The 21,077-nt window shown below is 37.7% G+C and overlaps 3 protein-coding genes across 3 annotated transcripts; 1 reads left to right on the top strand and 2 right to left on the bottom strand.

Annotated features, from left to right (window-relative positions):
* Positions 1-4,379: 4,379 nt before the first annotated feature.
* Positions 4,380-8,782, bottom strand: LOC128017018 (neuritin-like protein). The gene is made up of 3 exons (XM_052602061.1): positions 7,877-8,782; positions 6,670-6,811; positions 4,380-6,588 (listed from the first exon to the last, which is right to left on the bottom strand). The coding sequence occupies exons 1-3, from the start codon at positions 7,908-7,910 to the stop codon at positions 6,306-6,308; spliced, it is 459 nt and encodes a 152-aa protein (XP_052458021.1). The 5' UTR covers positions 7,911-8,782; the 3' UTR covers positions 4,380-6,305.
* A 163-nt stretch (positions 8,783-8,945) lies between these two features.
* LOC128017012 (conserved oligomeric Golgi complex subunit 4) lies at positions 8,946-16,155 on the top strand. The gene is made up of 19 exons (XM_052602057.1): positions 8,946-9,142; positions 9,350-9,432; positions 9,541-9,655; positions 9,760-9,934; positions 10,674-10,867; positions 11,412-11,517; positions 11,602-11,759; positions 11,891-11,949; positions 12,028-12,161; positions 12,468-12,586; positions 13,074-13,240; positions 13,370-13,547; positions 13,684-13,746; positions 13,997-14,113; positions 14,646-14,738; positions 14,894-14,977; positions 15,050-15,151; positions 15,244-15,372; positions 15,460-16,155. The coding sequence occupies exons 1-19, from the start codon at positions 9,008-9,010 to the stop codon at positions 15,592-15,594; spliced, it is 2,346 nt and encodes a 781-aa protein (XP_052458017.1). The 5' UTR covers positions 8,946-9,007; the 3' UTR covers positions 15,595-16,155.
* Positions 16,156-16,403: 248 nt separating this feature from the next.
* LOC128017017 (THAP domain-containing protein 11-like) lies at positions 16,404-17,812 on the bottom strand. The gene has a single exon (XM_052602060.1). The coding sequence runs from the start codon at positions 17,663-17,665 to the stop codon at positions 16,913-16,915; it is 753 nt and encodes a 250-aa protein (XP_052458020.1). The 5' UTR covers positions 17,666-17,812; the 3' UTR covers positions 16,404-16,912.
* Between the last annotated feature and the right edge of the window lie 3,265 nt (positions 17,813-21,077).

The raw sequence follows: 21,077 nt of genomic DNA, 5'->3' as shown, positions 1-21,077 counted from the left end.
AGTGAAAAGAGAAAGTGACATACAGCCAAGTATGGTGACCCATATTCAGAATTTGTGCTCCGCATTTAACCCATCCAATGTGCACACACACCCAGAGCCGTGGGCAGCCATTTATGCTGCGGCACCCGGAGAGAAATCAGGGGTTTGGTGCCTTGTTCAAGGGCACCTAAGTCATGGCATTGCTGGCCTAGGAGTCGAACCCACTATTTTAGGGTTAGGAATCAAACGCTCTAACCACTAAGCCACAACTTCCCCCCAAACATTTTTTTAATAAGTATGGTGACCCTTAACTGGAATTGGTGCATTTGACCCATCCAAGTGTACACACACAGCAGTGAGAAGTGAACACACACCCAGAGCCGTGGGCAGCCATAAATCCAGCGCCTGGGGAGCAACTGGGGGTTCAGTGCCTTGCTCAAAGGCACTTCAGCCATGGGTATTGAGGGTGGAAGAGAGCACTGTTCATTCACTCCCTTCCAGCTACAACTTAAAATGAGAGATGTGAGATGTGAAGACAGTAACTGTTGCGTGTGCATCTTCATCTGAAATGGTGGTTATGGTGGTGATTGAGAAGTCCTGAATTTTAACCGTTAGACCAAAAATAAAACATTTGATCCCCTTTAATGTGTGTATAAAGTTTCATTTTTGTCGATATCAAAGACAGCACATTAAACTATTTAACAAATTTATCCACTTTACTGAGTACTCATCATTATTCACATTTTAAATGTAACAACATTTTCTGTCAATCCCTTTGAGCATAATTAAGTTTCAGGAAATGCTAGCCATATATTAATCTGATTGCATGATGATAGGAGGAAAATGCAGAGCTAATGGTGGATGGATCTGGTTAAGTGTTAGTGGCTCCTCCCTCTCTGCATTGTCTCTTCATCTGTTACTTTCTACCATAATCAACCAGCAGAAGCAGCTCATTGTCAGGTAAACCTGTTTCTTATGCTTTTTATGTTTGCACAGTCATTGTGCATTGTCTTGGGAATCTAATTGTGCATTGTCAGATTAATTTTATTTTTAGGGTATTATTTATGTAAATGTTACAATCAGATTATGCAATGATTTTGCTTTGTGTTGTAAATGAATATATATAGCTTTCAAGAATTTTCTTTTTGTCTTTTATTGGGAAATAAATTAGTGATTCTATTATGAGAGGGTAGAAAAAAAATCTTTCATGTATTTCAGCTCAATACAAGTGTCACTTACACAAAAACTGATAGGACAAATAATCACCACAGGAGGTATGTCTGGACAAGTTTCTATTGTGCTCTATAAATGTACATTGTATTTTTAAACACTGTAAGTTTTATTCATTTACTTTGTGTTTTCTTAGTCCTACAATTCTATAATTTTTGTGTTTAATGAAGCTCCTCTAATCTGTTTCACAAGTTTTCATATATTTAACATTAAAACTATTATCGAAATTGATTTTTAATCTAAACCATTGACACAAAGAACATTTATGGACTATACATTTCCATTATTAATGTTTATTTCTTCCAGAATCAAATTAATAATGAAATATTTAAAACAATAGCTGAAGATAAAGATTTGTAAAGGTGGACTTGATAGCATTCATCTGTGGACTGGTGTTAAAGGGATATTCATCATTGTGTACATTTCTTTCCTAGTCAAACATACTGTAGGATTCAAAGGGAACCAGAAACTGTTTGGTTACCAACATTCTTCAAAATATCTTCATTTGTCTTAAACAGAAGAATGGATCTTATAGATCTGTAACAACCTGAGGGTGAATCCCTTTAATTTCACAGACTGCATTTTCCTTAAGACTGGCTGTCATTTAAATTAAACTGACAGAATCTGTGGACAGAGTATTTATCTGCTTCTTTCATCCACTGAGATTGTGTAAATTCTCAGGGGGCTTTCCTAAATTCACAAAATGATGAAGGATGGAGGATATTTTCAGAAAGTACAGAAAGTCCGAAAGTATAGAAAGTTGAAAAGAACAACAACAAAAAATGTGGGATACAAACTATTGAGAATAAGCTACATTAAATCATAATTAATTTGTTTTCAAATGTCGCATCAATTGAAATTTAAACTATAAAGACTCGATGAGAAACTATGATAAAAGAACAAAAAATTAAATTGTTAATTTAAAACATTACTTTGTTTTGTCGCCACTTTAGCATCCAGTGTCCATCCAAGACACAAGAAATGGTTTATACTGGAACATCAAGCAATAGGACATTCCAGCTGGAAATTAACCAGTTTCCATGGGAAATTGATGAATTTAATTTGACATTTCTGGAAAAAATTCTTTGTGGATCCACATTTGAAACTGTGGTTATATGGATTATTTTCTCCGTTGAGTTTCTTGTCATGTCCTTGGCATTCTATGGATTGTGCCGTCTGATCAGCCCTAACCATCCTGTTCCTGTATTTATCATAAACCTCTTTATCACTGATGTTATGCAGATTTGCTTCAGACCTATCCTAAATTTTTGTACAATCAGTGTTGTAATTGCATTCATCTACTACATTTATTCCTTGAGCATAATAGTTAATGTTGGCTTCATGGTGTGTATATCTATGGAAAGATACATAATGATCAAATACCCTGTTTGGTACCGACTTCATAATACTTCAAAAAATTTGTCTCTGATATGCTTGTTGGTTTGGGCAATATCATGTGGAATAATTGTGTTTGATGTGATTATTGTACTTCACGGGAATATGGCATATGCATTTTTTGTAATTGTATTTGTTCTATTGATACCATATCCACTGGTTATGTTTTCCTTCGTGGGATCATGGAAGGCACTGTCTCATTCAGTAGCAATAACCCCTAATGAACAGAAGAAGATTTTGGGGATTCTGGCCCTTGTACTTTTTAATTACACTGTGTTGTTTATGCCAGTCATTGTCCAAAGCATTATTATGATGTTTTCCTTTGAACAGGTTCTAAGACTTAATGGTTATTTATTATCAGTGTCAGGAATCTTGGTGTATTTAAATCCACTCGCTGACTCTTTTCTTTACGTTTTCTTAAGGAGAGATGCTAACAGCATGTTTAAATGTTTATGTTGTGAGAAGCTACATGAAAATCAGATAGAAAACTCCTCCAATTCTTTATCTAGGGGGGGTGAGTATAATATGTGAATTGGTGTAATGAATGTAACGTGTAATGAATCAGTATACTAACATACAGAGAAACTACTGGGTTAGAATCTGAGTGAGTGTCACTAATCAGTTGTTTTGTCACTTTCTAATAAGGGATTTCATTCTGAGTAGTGCTAAGACCTCAAAGAGACCATTAGGCTACAAAGATACATTATGACCTAAACAGTACTTTAAAGTGCTTGTGAAAACTATGAATATACACACATACCTATTAAAGCTACAGAAGTTACTAAATTAAGAGCATTTTTCTTTTGTTGTTTGTTTAACATTACTAACATAAGAAATGCACAGATTTGTTGACACACATCCAATATTTTCTAAACTGTTTACTTTCACTTAAAACTTAACTGACTGTGTTCGTTTGGATAAATGAACATATAGGTTTATATCATATATGAAATACTCATATTAGAAATTAATTGTTATAATCCCGTGAGGTTTTTTGTATACACAATGATTCTGACTACAGCAAGTGTTCCACAAAGGGATCTGATCTCACCATCATCCAATCCACCTGGGATTAAATGAAAAAAAAAAAAAAAACTGAAGCAGGCTAATCCAGAAATGTGGCAACATCAACTAAACACTTGTATTTGTGCGTTAATTAAAATTCTTTATAATTCTTTTGCACATTCATCTCTTTGAAACATTTGTTTTAGTCTATCCCTTTATTGTATTTAAATGTCCAGTTATTTTTGTTATATTAAAAAAAGTCATTGAATGTTTTATGACAACACTTTTTTTTTTTTCAACTTATCCCAATATTGTGAAAACACTTAAGCAAATATATCGTGATTAAAGGTTAAGCAATTAGCTATTGCAACCTCAAAATTAGATACTGTCATAAATATGATCATACTTCAATATCCCTATTGTATCCTTAACCCAAAACTCTGTTTTAAAATTAGATGGTCCTCAGTGCAGAACACAAGATCCAGGGGGTGTGGTTGAATCCAGTTCCAATTCCTCCCACCTTATATATAAACCTAAACCTATTTGTCTCCTTCCCCTCCAAGTCCTGTTACTGAGGATCAGAGCCCTCAAGATGAAACATCAGCTACTGCAGAGAGTGACTCCTCAAAAACAGAGCAAGGACAAACTGATCCGTTAGCATCAGAGATGGACTACATATTCAAACCTGCATCCGATGAGGAACAGATTATACAAACAACACTTGACAAAAATCAATCCAACCAGTCAACACCAGAGAGACAGCAGACAGGTTCAGAACGGATTCTCCATCCTTTATTTCACCAGAAACAGACTGGCAAATCAACAACCCGGGGACTGAAGACTAAAGAGGAAAAGTACCAGAAAATGAGTGTTCACACAAAACCATTACAGTCATATCAGAGCGTTTTAGTCTCAGTTCCTGGTGCTCTTGTCACTGAACTGATATCTGAGGATGAAATAAAGTCACCCTGTCAGATGGACCAGCATTAACCACTGATGTGAGTACTTACACGATTGCTCAAATCAATATCACTTCCATTTGTTTTAACAATTAACCTGTTAAATGTCACCCCGTCCCGTATACGGGACACCTACGTTGACTATACTATATTACAATCAAATCTAATTTAATCTTGACAAACTATATATCGTTGGAAAGGTCTAAGACTCCCAAATATATATTTTACCAATATTGTTTTGTTAAAAATTATGTAGGAAAAGTAATAGATGAGTTTATGACAAGAGTGCACCCTCAGAAGTCTACATTACAAAAGGAGCTTTTACCTTTGTTTAAAAAAAATACTTCCTCGTTGCCTTTTTCTCTATCACTTTTTAGAAATCATCAGAAGTTATATATCACTTGAAAACATAAAATCTCAAAATTCATCCTTCAAAACCCATTTTAAAATCAGACATTGCATTACCATGTAAATGGCACATCAAAATCATGTTACAAAATGTTTTCAGTCATGAATTATAAAAATATAGGTTTGTATCATGCACATTCATGTCTATCTTCAAAAACGTGAGTGACAGTTAACAGGTTAATAGAATTTCCTTGCAATGTATATTTGATTTAAACCACAACTTTGTATAACATTTAATTGCAAACAGTTTTGCTGTTCCCGATTTCTCCCTTGGATCCTCCAGACCGTGAAGATTAAGAAAATAGCCTGATATTTCAAACAACATCACAGGTAAAATCAGAGTTATTACAATTACCTAAAACTAAATCCCTTGAAAAAAAGACTAATTTTACATATTAATAAATATTATAACAGTATCTCAATGATACTTAAATAACACTTGGTGAAAAAGCATTCAGTATATAATTAACATGATAACATTTCCTAAATTGTGATGAAACATTGTGATTAAATTTAATGGCAAAATTGTGGTTATTTACTTGTTACATTTTTCAGAGTGTGATCCGTCTAAAAATGCAGATCATCTCTGGTGATGAAACAGAATCAAAAGCTGTTACAAGTTTATTTCACTGGCCTCAGTCAGTGATTATTAATGCTTATTATTGTCTCCACAAAGAGAACCTCAAGCAGCAGAGTCCTGTCTTCACCAGTCAGTCAGAGGCAGGGGGTGATTTCCCAAAGCCAGCGAAAAACAGAAAGACTTTTCTGATGGATTTTTTGTCATTGAGCTAATGGATGAAACTATATTGTAGTGTTCCCAGCCCTGGGGGCCCTCCAGCACAAACCTTGGATGTGTATTTAAATTTGATGACTATCTGATTTATAAGTTGTGTTTAACTTTAAAACACCAAATCATATTAGTCATTTAAATAACATAATACAAATAAAATAAATAATTAAAAATATTAATATTGCTTTGAAAGGTATTGCAGATATTATGAATGTACAGTATTTTGCTAATAATTCAAGAAACTTGTATATATAAATATATCTAATATTACATAATTATGGTCATTTGACACAAGCTATAGATACTAAATTCCATACCAAACCATTAGATTTGAGTACAGAATATCAATGATTTTTATATAAAACATTTAGTAAATTTTTAAACAAACAAATACATAAGTGCATTGAATATCTTACCAAAGAGCCTACACATTAAATTACACATGAAATTAAATAAAATGTACCAAGATAAAGACTGTATGCAGATATGTGCCTGTAACAGTGTCACTGGCATAAGTCCAGCTATGTTAAATGGATAGGTTACATCCAAAGCAGCAGGAGAAGTGAGAGGCATATCAGGAGCAGCTCTTTACTGACTGAATGAGCGAGTCCTTTGAGTGTTTCCTGGTTGGTTTGGTCAGTGTTGGGAACCAGAGGTGTGGTTGCAGTTGCAGCTTCAGTACGACTAGCACACATGTCGTAGAGGTTACCAGCAAACGCTGTTTTCCGGGACTCCGCTCTCAAAGATTCCCAAATTTCTGCTGCATCACCTCGGCAGCTCAACAAGACACCACTCACACACACCTGGAAAGCATCCCATGATCTGCAGATGTGAAAAGTGCAATGCATTGAGATAAAAAGTTGTATTCGGTGGGGGGTGTATTTGTGTGTGAACGTGGCTCACTTGCAAATGGAGTTGATGTCCTGTGGGTTATCAGTCTTGGAGCTTACACTGTCACCCAAAGTGACCAGACACTCAGCAAAGCCTCTGTATACAGAACTACATGGATGTATTACTGCTGCACTCAGCACAGAAGAACAGAGACCTGAGAGCGGAAAACATTTAAGCAGTTCAGAATCAAAAAGACTTCTATTGTCTGATATGTTTACACACACAAGGAATTTGCCTTGGTGACAGGAGCTTCTATAAGTACAGTCATAGTACAGACACAGAAATTTGGCAATAAAAATGGGAGTAACACAATATTATTTAAAAAGACGAACATTTAAACATAATGCAATGCATTAAAAATATTCAATATATATAATAGATTTATGAATGTACAAAAATGTTATTTACAGGTGTACGGTTTAAGAACTTATTTACAGATGTACAATTTAGGATTATGTTATGTACAAATGTTCAGATATAATAGTTTTACTTGTTCAAATTTAATATAGCTTATGGATCTAATGATACAGAATACAATGTATGCAGTGAAAAATAATACACCTCAGGGCTGCAATGTTGATACCTGCAAATGCACTTAAATTTCTACAATTATTAGATTATGGCATAAACTGACAGAAATGTCAACTGATGTGTCTGCTGCAACTCTACAATATTTTTGTGGCAACATTCTATTGTATCTTTATGTTTATGTGTGTCTATACTGTTAGATGTTGTCATACGTCACATGGATTAATCTAGGGATTAGACACAGAGTAAAAATGACATTTAATCTCGCTGCAGAACAGCTCGAAATTACAAATCTCCATTTATCCCATTTCTCTACACTACTTGGCATGTTTATTTTAACAGAGAAATATAAAATATACTACTCATATATTTAATAGTTCAGAAACATTAGCTACAGCAACACCAGCAATTTCTAAATCTAACTAAATACAAATAAATTGTCTTTCTTTTTGGGTGTTATTTTTAAGTTATGTACATTACAGTACACTATGACTGTGGCCACTAATTCAAATCTATTCAAAAACTAAAATAGACCTAAGAATTTAAAAACCACACATAAAATAGTTTTTTTTATGGATTAAACTAAACATAAATGTTAATAAAATAAAAAATAAAACATACATGTGTGTCTAAGACAAATTATGTTATTACACAAAACATAAGTCTGATGATAAAATAAACTTTTACTCACTGAGGCAGAATGAAATGATCAGCAGCAGATGCATTCCGTGGAACAGACAGAATTCTGAACAAACCACACGCACTGGTGAACCTAAACGTTTACACTTTAACACACAGTCATGTAGAAATTATCCAGACATTTTTAGGTCCCATGCATCTTCCTTGATTTCCCATTCACCTCCCTATTTCAGATTTAAAAAACTGCAATTTTAAGGCCAACTGTTGAGAATGATGGATAAACAGGGGCTGTGACATCTGATTATAAAAATGGGGGGGAAACTGTGGGATTAAAGATTATTTCCGGCTACACTCTTCATCATATCAGAGAAGGATATACCTCCCGTGACAATGGTTCTATATAGCTTAGCGTATTTGCTTTTTGTCTCTGTCTCTCTCTCACACTCTATCTGTCACATTCACGCACAATACACAAACAGATGGAGAAAGAAAAAAAACGTTATGTCGTTTTAATTCCAGCATAGTACTTTCTAATACACTTCACACAGTGGACAAGCCTCTGTATGATTGACAGGCTTGGATTATGTCATTGCGTAAAACTAAAGAGAGAGGGGAATAAAGACGGATTACAACATTTTAAATAAAGCCATTACTATCAGTTCCTCTTTAATTTTCTCTGTCACTGAATCTGTTACTGTTTTCCTAGTATTCATCTACTGTGTTTTTGGACATGGAATAATTGAAGTAGCCTACTTTAATTAAGCAACTATGTAAATGGCTTGTAGCCTACATGAAATAATATGGTAATTCGGTAGGCTACTATGCAACCATAGACAGCCAAGTGCCATTGTATTAATATCTAATTCCATCATTGTACACTGGTAAATTTTTGTATTGTTTCCCTATGAACCTAACCACACTGCATACCATATTCTTTATTATAAACCTAGTATAGGCCCAAAGATTCCCATAAGGTTAAAAACAAATGTTTCATCAAGTCACAAATGTAACGTGAATTACGATATATGAATTACGTTTTTACACAAGTAAAAGAGGCATTTAATGTTTCCATGTTGCTTGTTTAAAAAAAAACTACCATTAGGTGGGAGTAAAGTCGCGTTACAGTTGTATGACGCGCTAGAGTCAGCGGAAGTGACGCAGTTTGTGTGGATGTGGGACAGTCATGGATGAAGTTGGTTCCTCGTCGCTTCGTTGTGGTGGTCCTGCGGGGCTCTCCGCCGTCCAGTCCGACACTATTGAGGGTCTGACGGAGCTGGACGATCTGGAGCGAGTGTATGCTCAGCTGTGTGCTGAAGAGGTGAATGTTTATTAGTGTAGACACTGTTCGTTAGTCTCTATGATCTGGACTACTAGTAAGGGTAGATAGCGCTTGTCAGTTGTGTTAGTTGGTTACATATTTTACTATATATATATAAATAAAATCAGCGTGTGCCTGAACTATGAAATTGTGTGCATGTTAACTATGCGTCGGCATGAACTGATTATAAACGCACTTCACTCATAGGCGGAAGTGCAGATGGAGTTGGGCGCTCTTATGGGACAGCAGAGCAACATCGAAACAAAGATGCTGTCCCTGCAGAGGATGGGGTGAGTCAGTGTGTATGGGTTTTACACTTAGCATATGCTGTTGAACCGGAAGAATAGAATAGAGTGTGCTAATGAATTGTGTTTTTGTTGTGTATGTATGTTCCTCAGTCCCAACTTGCAGCTGATCGAAGGAGATGCTGTGCAGCTGTCTGGCATGATCAACTTCACCTGCAGCCTGGCAGAGAACGTGAGCAGCAAAGTCAGACAGCTGGACCTCACCAAGGTGGCCATCATACACATTCACATAATATGTACACTCTTAAAAATGACAGTCTCAGTCTGCGTATGTCAGCTTCCACTCAAGCTTTGTGCCTGGTTTTGTTTCAGAAAAGGCTGTACCAAGCAATTCAGAGGGCAGATGATATTCTAGATCTGAAGTTCTGCACGGATGGTGTTCAGACAGCCCTGCGTAACCAGGATTATGAACAAGCTGCGGCCCACATTCATCGCTATCTTTCTCTTGACCAGTCAGTGATTGAGCTCAGCAAGCAGGGTGGAGAGGGTAAGTGCTGTTTGGGTTTTCTAGCAACACATAGTATTACCACTGAAACTATTGATTAGTAATTTATTTCTTATTTCTTATATAGTAAGTAATTTTCAAATATGTATGTATCTATAGCAAGGGTACTAGGTGTTAGAAATTGACTATATGATAGGGATATTTTTGCTGAACAATTAAATATTTTTTTTTATATTTCAATAACCATGTTTTTGCCTGATGGTGGATAATCAATTTAATTAAATATGTTTGGCAAATTCAATGTTTTTGTTTTATTTTTATTTTAAACTTGATGGTTGCAGATTAAATGGTATGATAATTCATAAAGAATAAAAATTCTGACATCTTAATAGCTTAAAGAGCTACTTTTTGGATGGTTATGACTTTGCAGTCTAATAAGTCAGCCTTGTAGCTATTATAATACACACTACACTAATATACACAATTAAAAAATATATTAAAAATATTTTAAAACTTTAAAATGGTTTTTTGGTCAGTTTAATGCATCTATGTTAAATAATTGCATTAATTTCTATTTTAAAAAAGCGCACTCTCGCTCACTTCAGACTTTTGAACAGTTGTGTTTGCACTCTTATCACTGCAAGTTTTGTTACCAACTGTATTTTGCAAATTGTTAAATGTGATTTATAGAAATAATAGACATTGTTCAAACTTATGCACAAAAATACTTAGAATAAGATATTTGTATTATTGTATTATCTGTATGCTATTCACTGTGCAGGCAGTGCAGTTGAAGCCAGCCTTGCATTGCTTCAAGAAGCAGAGCGCAATCTGAAGGCACTGGTTACAACGCGACTGGAGGAGGCAGTCGCCACAGGTGACTTGCCTCAAGTGGAGCGCTTTTTCAAGATCCTTCCATTACTGGGACTTCATGAGCAGGGACTTGCACGCTTTGCTCAATACCTTTGCAGTCAGGTAGGGGCATTGTGTATGTCTGCCTTAAGCCTGGGACACACCAAGGTTTTTGGGCATCGGTCGGCTTTTTTTTTTTTTTTTTTTTATATATATAAGAGTTCACCATTGTTGGAAGAAGACCAAGGGCTGACAATGCCAGTGCCATTTGCAACTTAGCAGACATGATTGAAAAAAGCTACACAAATCGGTCAGTAATGAGCATGGTGTAAACAATGGAAAAAGCAAGCGCGGCTTGCTTTGTAAATGCACAGTTCTAGCTCTTCCTGTTTCCCTGTTTGAATACAGACTACTGTCACCTACTGGTATGGGAGAGTTGCATTTACTCAATCAAGTGCAGAGCGCACACACTAGTTGGCTGTCAGCTGTAGTCTGTCTGGTGTGTTCTAGTGCAAAGTTTTTTGTCCCAACGCTGGCAATATGCTAGTTCTTTGGCCTCAGTTTGGTGTGTCCCTACCCTTACATGACCATTGAAATCTGTTGAGAATGCTTTGGTTTAGTTACTTTTGTTCTAATATTACAACCTCATTTGCTTGTTTTCTTTCAGTTGGCCAGTAAGGCAGAAGAGAACTTGCTCCTTGCTGTTGGCTCTGATCTCGGCGAACGCAGAGCACCGGTCATTTTTGCTGACACTCTCACACTGCTTCTTGAAGGTAGGAGCAGATGCATCGCTGTTTAACTTGTCAATATTTGAATGTTTAAGCCGAGATCAACCAGCCTTGGTCTGTACCTGTTAGGTATTGCACGCATTGTTGAAACCCATCAGCCCATAGTGGAAACATACTATGGACCAGGCCGACTACACACACTCCTTGCACATCTTCAAAAAGAGTGTGATAAACAGGCTCAGAAAATAGTGGACAAATTCGTCCAACAGAGAGATTACAACAATAAGGTGTGTAGTGTCTTCACTGTATTCTGTACTATTGTGTATATGTTCTAATGCTTAATGTTTGCACCATGATCAAAGTGTGCTTTGATGTATTTATAAACATGATGCATACATTTGACTTTTTTATGCAACAGTTTCAGGTTATCCAGAGCAGCATGATGAGGGGCATGCCTACAGAAAAGACTGAGCCCAGGTGCTGCATGTTTTAGTAGTTTTTCATTTTATCTTGTGAATATATGGTGTTTTATTTGTTGTCGTGTGTTTAATCTAGAGACCTGGATCCCGTTTTATGTGAGGTTACTTTAATGAACTCAAGAGCCGAGCTTTACTTTCGATTCTTGAGGCGGCGTATAGTGGCTGACTTTGAGGTTGCAGATGCAATGGCAGATGAAATGGTTATACAAGGTAACACTTAACTTTTCACGCAATATGAAAGTACTCTGTATGAAACTATATTTATAAAGTACAAAACTGTCATTAGCTGTAGCCTAGCAGTTTGCACACATGCCATTGCACATTAAGCCACAGTGTTTCCTAATCCAAGTTCTCCCCACCGTTGCCTGTTAAACAGATGTATATGTAACTAACTAGGCTATACAAACTGGGCATGTGTCAAATATGCTGATTAATGTAAGTTAATACTCATCACTATGAGGATTTGGTATCTTCTGCTGGCATTGTTAATGTTTGATTGTTTGTTTTGTTTTCTAGAGCATCAGAAGAGTTTAGAACAGTTACTGAAGAACTGCCAGCTGAGCCGCGCTATGCAGGAGCTGATTGGTTATTACATTCCCATGGAGGAGTATTACATGAGAGAGTCTGTCAACAAGGTGTGACACACATACAGTCAATAACTTAATGCTGATATCATGTGTGAATGTACATTACACCTGAATCAGAGATATCAGAACTATTGTCAAACACATCTACACTTTCATTCAAAACGACATTTAAATCAAACTTTAATGATAAAATCAACACAAAACAGTCATCTGCGAGGGGCTGTCGCACACAAACTAAACCAAACACAAAATAAAGCCCAGGCCTGGTCCTCTCTCGTCCTTTACTGTTCTCGCTCCTCTTTTGTATCCTTCCAATCTCCTCTGTGGGACTCGAGACCGGTGGGTGGAGCAGGTGTCGCTCATTTCCAAATCACTCCACCGGCCTCGCTCCGTTCCCACGTCTCTCAGCCCCGCCGCACTCGTCACAATAGTGTACCATCCTACATTTTCTAATTGTCTGCCTGTATTGTTAAATTGCAGATACATTTTTTGGTAGAACCCATGTACTCATAGGATGATTAATATGACCTTATAGGCAGTTGCAATGGACACAGCTGAGGTGGGTCAGCTGAGCTCCAGCATGGTGGACGATGTTTTCTACATTGTGAAGAAATGTATCAGCCGAGCCCTCACCAGCAACAGCTCTGACTGCGTGTGTGCTATGATCAATCATGCAGCCAGCGTCCTGGAGACAGACTTCAGGTAGAAACACAAATTTGGAAATTGAATTAGCCTCAGTATGTTTTGTTGTTATTGTGTTACTATTGAAGTGGTGGTTGAAGATAAAAATAATAATCTGTATACTGTTTGCATTTCTGTCCTTGAATGCAGAGAGGTGTTAGTATGTAAGCTGCGAGCTGGATATCCAGTCAGTGCTCTGCAGGACCTGCAGCGTGGGGTCAGCAGTGCGGTCAGTCTGATGCAGAGCAGCCTGCAGCATGGCAAGATAACAAATCTTACACAAACACTTGGGATTGAGAGCCAGGAGCAGGCAAAGAGCGCCTACTTGGTCAGCATCAAGTCTTTCTATCTCTATCTCACACACACACACACACACAGTCTCAATTTAGTTTCACTTTTTGCTTTGTTTTCTCTTGTGTAGTATAAAATTCTAAAACTTAAATAATGATATGTTTGGTTCTCAGGTGGCTCTCAATAATGTGGAGGTCTGCAGTCAGAATATCAGCACCCTGAAAAAGAACCTAGAGGTCCGTGTGATATGACTCTCTGATTTATTTTTGTATTATTATTCCAGCCAACCACCAGAATCACGCACTCTTTCATTTGCTCACCATCATGTTGTCCCAAAACCATGGGACTTTTTTTCCATGGAACACAAAAAGAGATATTTTGAAATATTTTCTATGCAATTACAGTTGCAGATAGAAACTTACAAGCCACCATAGCAGATAATAAAAACTGATACAATTAACTGCTTTCTCTTTCTGTCTGTCTCAGAGTGATTGTGCCAAGTTATTCAGTCAGGGAGTGGGCTCAGATCAGGCGAAGGCTAAGATAGACAGCTGTCTATCTGATTTGGTCAACACCTCCAGCAGATTCAAGGACCTCCTCCAGGTCAGTGAAAATATACACTTCCATTCAAAAGTTTAAGGCTGCATTCATTGTATTTAAAAGTAAAGTAACAACATTGTGATTTATAAGCAGTGAAATATTAAAAACTAAAAAATGAATTATACATTTAATGTAGTTTAAAATGTAATTTATTCCTATGATGGTAAAGCTGATTTTTCAGATGTCTTTACGCCAGTCTTCAGTGTCTCATGATCTTTCAGAAATCAATCTAATATGCTTTAATTCTAATTTAATGCTCAAGAAACATTATTATCAATATTGAAAATAGTTGTGCTGCTTAATATTTTTGTGGAAACCATGGAACTTTTTTACAGGATTGTTATATGAAAAGGTTAAAAAGAGTATTTATTTAAAAAGTAAATCATTTTTAACATTATGAATGGTTTTACTGTCACTTTTGATCAGTTTAATCCAAAGTTGTCTTACTGACCCAAACTTTGGAATGGATGTATGTGCCAACATCATCCGTCTTAAATGTTTGTGCTGTTTTTATTAATGGTTTATAAATGTACAGGAGGGTCTACAGGAGCTTAATAACACCTCTATCAGGCCACAAGTAAAACCCTGGATCAGCAGCTTCCTGTCTGTCTCACACAATATTGAAGAGGTATAACATTGCCGTCTACTACTATTACTACTTCTACTGATACGAGTAGAAATAAATCTGTCTGCACTTCGGTTGACAATGATAGCAATAGAAATACTTTTTTTATTTATTTGTTTGAGGATAAGTTAAGCCATGTTTGGTGTTTTTGTTTGCAGGAAGAGTTCAGTGAGTATGAAGCCAATGATCCTTGGGTTCAACAACTCATTGTACAGTTGGAGCAGCTCATGGCTGAGTTTAAGGTATATTCATTTTAACCCACTTAAGACATGCTCACACAAACCTATTCTAATTCTAAAGATGCCTCTCTGTAGGTGGGCCTGTCACCAGTCATTTATGATACTCTAACTAGCCTGATGACCAGCCTCATTGCTATGGAGTTGGAGAAGACTGTGTTCAAATGCACCTTCAGCAGGGTGAGATATAAACATGCCCTGCACAAAAGAACAGCTGCATATTTGCTTAAAGTCACAGACATCCTAACTGTCCTCTCCATTCTGGTTCGCAGCTTGGTGGATTACAGTTTGATAAGGAGCTGCGCGCTTTGGTTGCCTACCTCTCCTCGGTCACCTCCTGGACCATCCGGGATAAGTTTGCACGACTCACACAGATGGCAACTATTCTCAACTTAGAAAGGGTGTGTGGCTTTTTGACTGTCTTTTAAAATGTTAATCACTGAAAACTGGAGTCGTTTTGAATTTTGTTTGGGTTTTTCTTCCTTTAGGTGTCCGAGATCCTGGATTATTGGGGCCCCAACTCTGGGCCTTTGACTTGGCGTCTGACACCTGCTGAAGTTCGGCAGGTCTTGGCTCTAAGGGTAGATTTCCGTAGCGAGGACATTAAAAGATTACGACTCTAACAGAACTAAACAGACACGCTTTCCACTTGAGGTTTTTATGCATAGAATGGTGTTTTGGGTAACTTGAATGGAGGTGTGTTATCTCTAAACTTTTGTATATGCGATTTTTGGTAACACTTTAGAATAATGGTACATTAGTTAGTGTCAGTTAATTCATTAAAATGAACAAACAATGAACAATGCATTTAATACTGTATTTATTCATATTTTTTTAATGTTGAAAATACAGTTATTAATTGTTAGTTCATGCTTATTCATAGTGCATTAACATGTTAACAAGCACAACTTTTGATTTAAATAATGCATTAGTAAATGTTGAAATTAACATAAACTAAGATTAATAAATGCTGTAGAAGGATTGTTCTTGCTTAGATCATGTTAACTAATATTAACTAATGGACCATTATTCTAAAGTGTTACCCAATTTTTTTGTTTGTTTTGTTTTTAAACATATGTAATGTATTACCAGCCAACATTGTGAATCAAATAGCCCAAGAGTTATTCTGAAGCTCACACTCACTCAAATAATCTCTTCATACAATAAAAGGCCAATATCTTCTGCGCAAAGAGTATTTTTTGCCAAGTACTGGAAAGATTGGTTGATTTAAAGATGCTTTACTGACTACGGTTCATTAAAATTAAGTTTCCTAGGGTAAATGTGATGCCACAAGGCTTTTAAATACAAAAGAAGCCGCTCTTTATAGTGCACGGTATATTCAGAACCTGTGTGGTAAAGAATCTTACAAAGGGGTTTCAGAACTAAATAATTTGCTTAAATGGCATACCAACAAAAATAAAAACTCCCACAATTTATAGTTCTAAAGCAGTTTACTTCAAACCAATCAACTTTTCTAACTGTGTTGTTAACCTGCATGTAAAGAATCTGTTAATCTGAACCAGAAACTCTGATCTGATGCACTCGAAGAAAACCAAATGATAAGCAGTTGTTTACACGTGTTTGAAGCAGTCTCTGTGCGAATGTAACATGGTTAATGAAGTGGCAGTAGGCTGATCTTGGGTCTGCTGCCTCCAACACTCAAACAGCACAAACGTGTATAATTAAATATAAAATGCGAAGGACCAGTCTGCTGAACTCATATCAGTCCCCTTGTAGCGCTGTGCCGGACAGCTCGTGCATACAGGTTGAACTCGTATCTGCGCTCTAACACACACACAGCTCGTCTACCGTAACATAAATGGAGAAACTTTTAAATGAGATCTACGATGATACTTAATAGTCGTCGCCTTGTCTTACAGAAGCACCGAACACAGACCGTCCTTTGCGTCCTTAGTCCATCGTTTTTCTTTGCGTTGTTCGTCAGAGTTTCATCTTGATGTTGTTGGCGGAGATCAGACGGTCCCGCTCCCGCAGCTCCTCCTGCAGCCGTGCCTCGTTGACCCGCAGCTGTCGGATAGTGTTCTTCATCTCCTTCATTTTGATCTCCATCAGCGCGATGATGTCCCGCTGCTCGTTCAGCTTCCGCAGCAGTTCGGCGGACGTTGTGCCGGTGGTTAGCGAGTACGAGTGGTCCACCCCGCACAGCGCCAGATCGGCCACGGGGCACGATGCGCTGCCTCCGGACAGGTTTCCACCTGAGCCCAAGACCACCGCGGCGATGCAGGAGCCTTCTCCTGAAGGAGGGAGGTCCACGGGGGTGATGTACTGGCCGTTCTGACCTATTTGCACCACGGTGGCGTTTTCGGTGTCCCCTTCTTCCTCCACTGGCGCTGACTCAGCGGTGGAAACGACGCTTGTGATGATGGGCACGACCGCGGAGACCTTCCTGCTCCTTCCCCGTCTGCTCTTCCTCTCGTTCACCCCGCGCAGAGGGAACAGTGTCGGGACGCGAATGGTGTAGGTTTTCCTGCCGCCGGGAAAGTGGACGCTGCAGACCCGGTGTCCGGTGGTTGGCTGGAAAGTGCTGAAGCAGCCGCTCACCCCGGCCCGCGAAATGTTCTTCAGCCATAGCTCTCGCTGAGTGGGATCCTTCGGAAAGGTGTAGAACCGCAGATCGCGGTCCCGGTGCGAGTTGTTGTAGCATCCCGGAACGCAGCAAGTAAAGCCGGGCATGATTGTGTAGAAGATGCACCAGTATTAGCGCAATCCCTTGGAAGTTTCCCTAATTTTGTTTTGTTTGGTTGCTTCGTGTGCTGTTATCCAGACCAGCGGCCTACAAGCGGAACTACACGTCCCACAATACTTACGACTTCCTGTTTTGGTTTCAAACGCTAGTCGATAGACTCGGGACAGTGCGCAGACGCGTTATGACTGCAAGGGGAGTTTGTTTCAACAGTGTTGAAACAAACAATGTGCATCAAAACAATGTGCATCAAAACTAAACCGTTTGGAAATCTGTATGCTAAAAATAAAAGTAGTTTAATTCCTCTGTAAATCAATGTAAGGCATCACATCGTTTTATTGTGGTATCGTTTTTTTTTTTTTTATAAAATCAATGTATCGTTTTATCGTGGTTAACCAAAACATTTCAAACAATGTCTTGTTCAGGAAATGCTTTACATCACAACATCAGCTCATTACATCAGCATGAGCAACCGAGATGCATACAAAAAATATATTATAGTATGTCATTTATTAATAGCCTTTCAAAATGACACGACCACAAATATTTATTATGTAGCATACGTGTACATCATATAAATAGAAAGTCCAAAGCATCTACTTAAAGGTCAATCTAGGTTGCTTATCTTCATGATAAGCCCCGAACACTATGTAAATATGCCTTTGTACTACAGTCTATGCTTTGTACCTACAATAAAAAGGTCTTTTAAAGGGATAGTTCACCCAAAAATGAAAATTCTGTCATCATTTAGATGACACGTTTCTTTCCGCTGTTGAACGCAAAATAGCATAATATGAAGAACGCTGCCAAAATGTTGCTGGTAGACTATGGAAGAAAGAAACAACATTTGAGAGTGAGTTAATAATGACAAAATGTTAAATTTTGGATGAATTATCCCTAGATTGTTTTCTTTTTCAACAAATGGTTGTGTGAACAATTTATTTTTCTGGAGGTTTGAATTTTTTTTTTCAGCCATATTACCAAAATAATCGAAAAATAATATAATGTTGTTAGATGCGGTGTTAGAAAATATTAATACACATGAGTATCGCAATATTTTGTTTGGTGATACTGTATCGATTCTCAAAAACAGAATATCGATATTTAAAAAAAATAGTAATAATAATCTAGTAATAAAGATTCATGGTAGTTGTTTCGTTTTCATTTTGTCTCCCGACTGCTAGCAGTCTTCATCTCTGAACTTAAAAAGTGTCAGGAATTACTAACATTAGGGAAGGCCACTATCGTTAGCAGGGTTCTAAATTAACTTTTTTGATCACCAGCCAATGTGGCTGGTAACTTTCTAAAGTTACCAGCCAATCAGAATTTCCACTAGCCATTTTTTTTTCCGGTAAAAATAACAAATTATGAGTGCCACTGAATGCATTTGATCATTTTATTAACATTGTTGGCATGAAAAACTTCCGTTTATAAACCGTACTCACAAATTCATAAACTGTTACCTTGGTTTCACAAATCGTGCCCACGAATTTCCAATCCGTGCGCTCAGTTTTTGCCGTACCCTCGGTTTTTGAATCCGTACCCACAAATTCATAATCCGTGCGCACACTTTCGCAATCCGTTCCCACGGATCTGTAAACCGTACTCACGGATTCATGCAGCAAGCTCCTGTTAACATACAGTTTTATTGACTATTATTATGTGGTATAGGTTTAATAATAATAAAGGAATAATCTTATAATAGCAACTGATTATTATTGTACAATAAACCTGGCATTGTGACTAACTCTGGAGTAATTTTTTCCTCTGTTGTAAATTGTTTTGGATAAAAGATTCTTATGCATAACCTGTATAATAATATATAATAATATATAAGTTATTTTTATCATTTTAATTTGTAGGCTAAATAAATGAGTACAAGAAAATAATTCATGAATTGCTTTATTTTTAAATAAACTTGGACAGTTTTGTAAATGCTTGTCTACAATTCTTTCTTAACATGCATGAAGACTTTTCTGATTTTATTATACTAAGCTCCATCCACCCCACCTGCCGGAGTTAGATGCATGTTTCACTGTTAATGTTATTAATAAATAATGAGGCCGAAAATAACATTGCATTCAGTTAGAGAGAAAAGGAATGAAAACATAACCGGCATATTATTTGTTTTGTATTGCTTTTTACCCTTATTTTCTTTTTCTTTTTAGCGTTTTTTTTTTTTTTCATAAAATACAGGCGGCTGTGTCTTATCCTATTGGTGATTAATGTAATAATCACTATTAAAATAAACGCTAAAAAGAAGACTATTTGTGAATGCTGATCGTGGACTCATTGGATACTATGAAAAATAATGTTTAATAAAAAGAAATGAATCTGCCGGTGGGGGCGGAGCTACAAATGCGTGTCAGTTTACAAATACAAATCCGAGGGAACGGATTGCGAAAGTGTGCGCACGGATTATGAATTCGTGGGTACAGATTCAAAAACCGAGGGTACGATTTACAAAATCTGAGCGCACGGATTGGGAATTCGTGGGCACGGTTTGTTAAACCGAGGGAACAGTTTATGAATTTGTGAGTACGGTTTATAAACTGAGGGGACGGATTGCAAAACGTCCCCGGTTACTCACGTAACCTTAGTTCCCTGAGAGGAGGGAACGAGACATTACGTATGGGGAAATCCATTTCCTCGAAATTATGAAGTCTGATTGAATAACTCTTTTGCTTGCAAATAGCCAATGGCGCCCTCGCCCTCACCTGATTGGCTGACAGCCATCAATATAGGTGACGGTGGGCGCCAAAACCCTCAGAATCTTCCACTGAACGAGAGTAATGAGGCTGGAAGGTTTTTCCACACGGCAGGTTACGTAATGTCTCGTTCCCTCCTCTCAGGGAACTAAGGTTACGTGAGTAACCGGGGACGTTCCCTTATCGAGTCGGTCTCTCGACATTACGTATGGGGAACAATAAAACCCCCGCCGTGTGGGAAATACTGTCCGGCCCAGCTCGCATCGAGCCACAGAAGAGCATAAGCACTAGCTCTTACAGCGCGTTAGCTCTAGGTCGGGTACCGGACCTGGTTGAAACACCTCTTGGCACAGAGCCAAATCAGCTCTTACACCATCGTAATCCAGTGCACCCAGATAAGCAAAACTGGTGTGATATGGGGAAAATGCAGCAATATGTTGGTGCTTGGGAATACACTGCCGGCTTATAATGCGGGCATAATAAAGGGACCACATTAGATAGTGAATGAATACCTCAACCGCAGCTATTACAACAATAACTGACGCTGACCTGGTAGAAAGAACCACGGCTAGTGCACGCGCTAGGTAGGGCGTGCCCATAGTTTAGTCCAAAGACTGCTCAACTCCCTCCTCCTGCACTGACAGCACATGTGATGCGAACGAGGGAATGTCCAGATTATAGAATCTCGCAAACG

Source organism: Carassius gibelio, chromosome A7 (genome assembly GCF_023724105.1).
Source record: "Carassius gibelio isolate Cgi1373 ecotype wild population from Czech Republic chromosome A7, carGib1.2-hapl.c, whole genome shotgun sequence".
In the NCBI taxonomy this organism is placed as follows: domain Eukaryota; kingdom Metazoa; phylum Chordata; class Actinopteri; order Cypriniformes; family Cyprinidae; genus Carassius; species Carassius gibelio.
The sequence above is the reverse complement of the archived record's forward strand: the minus strand, read 5'-3'. Positions and strand labels throughout refer to the sequence as shown.

Excerpts from the sequence above, each read along its gene's own strand:
- LOC128017017 (XM_052602060.1), bottom strand. The coding sequence starts at position 17,665 with ATGCCCGGCTTTACTTGCTGCGTTCCGGGATGCTACAACAACTCGCAC.
- LOC128017012 (XM_052602057.1), top strand. The coding sequence starts at position 9,008 with ATGGATGAAGTTGGTTCCTCGTCGCTTCGTTGTGGTGGTCCTGCGGGG. Across the intron at positions 13,241-13,369 it reads GTCCTGGAGACAGACTTCAG|AGAGGTGTTAGTATGTAAGC; the intron begins GTAGAAACACAA and ends CCTTGAATGCAG. Across the intron at positions 14,739-14,893 it reads TCTCACACAATATTGAAGAG|GAAGAGTTCAGTGAGTATGA; the intron begins GTATAACATTGC and ends TTTTGTTTGCAG.
- LOC128017018 (XM_052602061.1), bottom strand. The coding sequence starts at position 7,910 with ATGCATCTGCTGCTGATCATTTCATTCTGCCTCA. Across the intron at positions 6,812-7,876 it reads GATCATTTCATTCTGCCTCA|GTCTCTGTTCTTCTGTGCTG; the intron begins GTGAGTAAAAGT and ends TTCCGCTCTCAG. Across the intron at positions 6,589-6,669 it reads GACATCAACTCCATTTGCAA|ATCATGGGATGCTTTCCAGG; the intron begins GTGAGCCACGTT and ends TCACATCTGCAG.